This window comes from Sinocyclocheilus rhinocerous, unplaced genomic scaffold (genome assembly GCF_001515625.1).
Source record: "Sinocyclocheilus rhinocerous isolate Xijiao unplaced genomic scaffold, SAMN03320098_v1.1 scaffold1763, whole genome shotgun sequence".
NCBI classification, from domain to species: domain Eukaryota; kingdom Metazoa; phylum Chordata; class Actinopteri; order Cypriniformes; family Cyprinidae; genus Sinocyclocheilus; species Sinocyclocheilus rhinocerous.
Genome location: NW_015640500.1, coordinates 371156 through 376554, shown reverse-complemented (window position 1 = coordinate 376554; position 5399 = coordinate 371156). Strand labels below are relative to the sequence as shown.

Sequence of the window (5399 nt, the reverse complement as noted above, 5' to 3'; positions counted from 1 at the left end):
CTATTAGTCTTTTTTGCATTTATGCAATATACTGGAGCCAAACCTAAGAAAGTAGACCAGAATATTCCACTGCGTTCCTGGACACGCAATTCGCGTAGCTGTAATTATAGGCGGGGATTATGGTAATTGTGAATGAGCGTGCACGAGTGCATTGGAATTCATTAACATACGCATGTTTAACTATCAAATCGGAAGTTTACGAAGCGTTTGTGAATCCGGAGGAGAGTTTTCGGGAAGGTCCGTTTTATCCGCAAATTTCTCAGAATTTACTCCAATATTTACGAATGTTTCATGAATGAGGCCCAATGTCTTTTTTTTCATATGTGCTTAAATGTCTTCAAGCGCTTGTACCCCGGTAATCGTTGCTTGCAGCTATATTTCCAAGTTGGTATCTTGTAATCACGATATGGTGTAAACGCACATTTATCTCTAAGTTTCATAGTAGTAAATACGACTGGAGAGACCGTTCACATCTAATTTCAGATTAGGAAACTAGTATTTACAATAATTCCGATCTGCTTCTCACTGTTCAATAACAATTTGCATAGAGCAACTATGATTTACTTTCTTTTTTTTTTCAGGTTGTGGGAAAATTGCCTTTCTATCTCTTTATATTCAGAACCGATTTTCAAAAATATAGTAAATTATTTCTTAAAATTCATTTGTGATCTAATGAATATCCACCATTCATTTGTGATTTGTGATCTTATTACAAAGATGTTTATGATCACAACATTCAGTATATAACGCTATTCAAAAATATACACATCTGACTAACATATCTTCTTTATTGCCGTGATGAAGATATATCAACAAGGTCAATCAAGCATTTACCATCACACAAAAAATCCAAGTAAAGTCCAATACAATTTGGCCAAGCAGGTCCATTTTTTTCAGTTAAGGCATGTAGATCATTGATTAGTTCATCTATCTGTGAGTTGTTCCATTTGTCAATTGACTTATTGTGAACTCTAGGTCTGTGCATGGATGTTATCCCATACCCGGACCACATCAGGGCAGTCATTGAGAGCATCCAGCAGGGTGGACGCGGTCTCTAGCTGAGTCTGAGTCAGGAGAGACGGGGTATGAGAAACAAACTCCAGACCGGCTGAAAGTGTGTGTACCCCCAGACCTTCTAGAGCACTCCGCACAGCCTTCATGGACGCAATGTCACAGATAAACTGAAAGGGAGAGAAGGGTTAACAATTGAGAGAATTTCTTAAAACTAATTTTACACAAAGAGGTTCTACAAGTAAAATTCAAAAACTTTCGAAAGGGGCAGGGCCACTTTTATTAAAATGGCGGAGCAGAACGGAATGAGATATCTTTGCCAAACTCAGAACACTTATGTTAGAAAAAAATGCTGAGCTTGGCCACTTGGTGGCACTATAAGAGGGGAAAAAAACATAAAAACTATATCTATAACTATGCAACCATTTGTCCAATCAACATGAAAATTGGTATGCCGTGTCTTTGTCTACAAGTGCTACAAGTGTCTGTAAGGACATTTGCATACCTCAAAAAACATGGCCGCCATTGGTCAATGAAGTTTGAGCACCTATTAGACAAGGTTAACAGAGGTCACTCGGAATGAAACTCAGTGGGCCTGTTTGACTTGTCTTCAAGCGCTTGTACCCCGGTAATCGTTGCTTGCAGCTATATTTCCAAGTTGGTATCTTGTAATCACGATATGGTGTAAACGCACATTTATCTCTAAGTTTCATAGTAGTAAATACGACTGGAGAGACCGTTCACATCTAATTTCAGATTAGGAAACTAGTATTTACAATAATTCCGATATAGCACGTGAAGGCAGCATGACTCCAGTCCTGTGCATGACTCCTGTGCTGTGTCTCTGCAGCGCACGCTGTATGGAGCAGAGCAGGCACTTTCAGTTCACAATTAAGCATCCAACTGAACTAAATGTTTTTTATCTCTAGTTTTGAAAAGACTCTTCAACATAATAATTGATAATAACAAGAAATGTTTCTTGAGCACCAAATCGGCATATTACAATGATTTCTGAAAGATCATGTGACACTGAAGACGCTTTGGTGGACACACGTTATTGAATATTTATTGTTAGGCATATGGCCTATTAGTCTTTTTTGCATTTATGCAATATACTGGAGCCAAACCTAAGAAAGTAGACCAGAATATTCCACTGCGTTCCTGGACACGCAATTCGCGTAGCTGTAATTATAGGCGGGGATTATGGTAATTGTGAATGAGCGTGCACGAGTGCATTGGAATTCATTAACATACGCATGTTTAACTATCAAATCGGAAGTTTACGAAGCGTTTGTGAATCCGGAGGAGAGTTTTCGGGAAGGTCCGTTTTATCCGCAAATTTCTCAGAATTTACTCCAATATTTACGAATGTTTCATGAATGAGGCCCAATGTCTTTTTTTTCATATGTGCTTAAATGTCTTCAAGCGCTTGTACCCCGGTAATCGTTGCTTGCAGCTATATTTCCAAGTTGGTATCTTGTAATCACGATATGGTGTAAACGCACATTTATCTCTAAGTTTCATAGTAGTAAATACGACTGGAGAGACCGTTCACATCTAATTTCAGATTAGGAAACTAGTATTTACAATAATTCCGATATAGCACGTGAAGGCAGCATGACTCCAGTCTTTTGAAAAGACTCTTCAACATAATAATTGATAATAACAAGAAATGTTTCTTGAGCACCAAATCGGCATATTACAATGATTTCTGAAAGATCATGTGACACTGAAGACTGGAGTAATGATGCTGAAATTCAGCTTTTCCATCACAGGAATAAATTACATTTAAAAATATATTAAAATACAAAACAATTCATTTAAATTGTAATAATTTTCACAGCAGCCTTGGTGAGCATAAGACACGTCTTTCAAAAACATTTAAAAAATTACTCCAAACCTTGACTGCCAGTGTTTTTTTTTAAAATAATTAAATTTCTCAGTTATATTGCACAAATTTGATAACATTTAATTAACGTGTGTGGTTATGGCTTAATATAATCAAAATATGTATTTTTATAGTTATCTGAAATTATTGTGATGGACATTTTGTGACACTTTACATCGAATATAAAATCTTGATTTGTTGGCTGTTAATTATTTGGAGAGTATTGAACTTGTTTTTTGCCTGACCAGATATATCTTATTAAACCATTCTATATTTCAGGGAATAAATATGCATAACTAGTCAAATTCATTAACAATCTTATTTGTCACAAAACTACAATATATGAAATTCCTCTGTTGTGTGACTGTTTTGAATTAATAAATGAGCAAAATCCTCTTCAATTTAAATTACATTATTTCGGGGCATGTTTGCCAAGTCAATTCAAATTCACACTTATAAACTGAAAGGCAGAATTTAATACTTAAATTCTAAATTTTTTTCACAATCCTGCTAAGAAAGAGTGCTCAGACCTGTAGTATGGGTCGCTCCTCTTCATCCTCCATCTCCTGCACATCTTCAGCTCCTGCCTCAATGGCCAGCTCTAGAGCTTTCTCAGAGGAGACCCCATCTCTGGATGCTGCCACAACACCTTTCCTGTCAAAGTTCCGGCGTGCTCCTTCACACAGCGCCCCACTGTGGACAAACAGAGAAAAGCAGTACACTGAGTTGTGCCTAAATACTATTACTACATCTTGATTTTGATCTCGAGTACAAATCAGTACTAACCCATTTTTCATCAAGATACGTTTGATTTCTTGATGGGACCGTGTGTTGTTGTCAGTCAAAACCTCAATGAGCAACGTGCACCCACCCGGTCCTGTGGCCTCATAAAGATACTGTACTCCTGGCTTTGACTTCTATTACACATTTTAAAAAAAAAGAAGAGTGTTATTATTATTACTAATATCTCATCAATGCACGATTAACAGAATATTGAAGAATTTTTAAAGATTATTTTTTCAGTGACAGTTTATAGTGACCACACCTGTCAAGCTTCAAAAATAAAATGAAAACTTTAAAGGAATAATAAAAAAAAAAATTAATAAGCCTTCAAAAGTCTTCAGAAGTTATATGTGTGTGTGTGTGTTGAAAAGACTGATATCTCAGTCATGATTAACTGATCTTCTTCACCTCCACTGAGATACAATTTGTATGGACGACATTTATGATATATGATACTCTTATAGAATCTCTGTGTCATTTATGGAGCTGAAAGACATGATGGACACTGCAAATTATTGTTGTATGGAAAAAAAAAACAATGAATGCAGGTGAGTGAATAATGACAGAATTTAAATTTTAAAAACATATATATTCAGTGCCTTGCGAAAGTATTCATGATTTTTTTTTTTGTTATGTTGCTGCATTACGTTAAACGTCATTAAAATATTTTTTTCACATCTATCTACACTCCATAGACCATAATGGCAAAGCAAAAAACTGATTTGTGACAACTTTGAAAAAAAACTAAAATAAGTACATCGCATAAGTATTCAACTTAAACTCGGTACTTAGTTGAAGCCCCTTTACAGCCTCCAGTCTTTTTGGATATGATGCGACAAGCTTTGCACATCTGCATTTGCCAATTATCTGACATTCTTCTCCTCACCTCTTCACCTCTCATGCTCTGTCATGTTGGATGGGGGCCGACAGACATTTTCAAGTTTCTCCAGAAATGTTTGGGTTCAAGCCCAAGGACATTCACAGAGTTGTCTATAAGCCACTCTTGCATTGTCTAGTCCTGCTGGAAGGTGAACCTTCTGCCCAGTCCAGGTTCTGAATGTTCTGTCAAGGTTTTCATTAAGGCTATTTCTGTGTTGAGCTTTCCTTCTACTCTGACGAGTCCCCGATGCTGGAAAATACCCCCACAGCATGAGGCTGCTACCACCACACTTTACTGTTGGGATGGTACTGCGCAGGTGATGAGCAGTACCTGTTTTCCTCCATACAAGCTGCTTGGAATTGCGGTTCATCAGACCAGAGAATCTAGTTTCTCACAGTATGAGAGTCCTTTTTTTTTTTCAAATTTCAACTGGGTTTTCATGTATCTTCACTGAGAGGATTGAGTTTGGCCACACCACCATAAAGCCCAGATCGGTGGAGTGTTGCAGTGATGTTTGTCCTTCTGTAGGTTTCTCCCATCTCCATACATGATCATGGAGCTCAACTAGAGTGGCCATCAGCTTCTTGTTCACCATTCTAACCCAGGTTCTTCTCCATCGATTGCTCAGTTTGGCCAGGAAAACAACTCTAGGAAGATCTCCTGGCTGTTCCAAACTTCTTCCATTAAGGATAATGGAGGCTACATGCTTCTGTTAATCCTCAATGCAGCAGATTTTTTTTCTGAAATCTTCCCTAGATCAGTGTCTTGACACAATCCTGTCTCTGAGCTCTACAGAGAGTTCTTTAGCTGTTAGACATTTTTATTGAGAGGTGTGCG

The 5399-nt window shown here is 37.4% G+C and overlaps 1 protein-coding gene across 1 annotated transcript; it reads right to left on the bottom strand.

The window, feature by feature from the left end:
- Nucleotides 1-797: 797 nt before the first annotated feature.
- taco1 (translational activator of mitochondrially encoded cytochrome c oxidase I) lies at nucleotides 798-4583 on the bottom strand. Its single transcript, XM_016569453.1, has 4 exons — nucleotides 4569-4583; nucleotides 3686-3816; nucleotides 3430-3592; nucleotides 798-1181 (listed from the first exon to the last, which is right to left on the bottom strand). The coding sequence occupies exons 1-4, from the start codon at nucleotides 4581-4583 to the stop codon at nucleotides 972-974; spliced, it is 519 nt and encodes a 172-aa protein (XP_016424939.1). The 3' UTR covers nucleotides 798-971.
- Nucleotides 4584-5399: the final 816 nt, after the last annotated feature.

Coding starts and splice junctions, on each gene's coding strand:
- taco1 (XM_016569453.1), bottom strand. Junction 3,593..3,685: donor CGTATCTTGATGAAAAATGG/GTTAGTACTGAT, acceptor GTTTGTCCACAG/TGGGGCGCTGTGTGAAGGAG. Junction 1,182..3,429: donor AGGAGCGACCCATACTACAG/GTCTGAGCACTC, acceptor TCTCCCTTTCAG/TTTATCTGTGACATTGCGTC.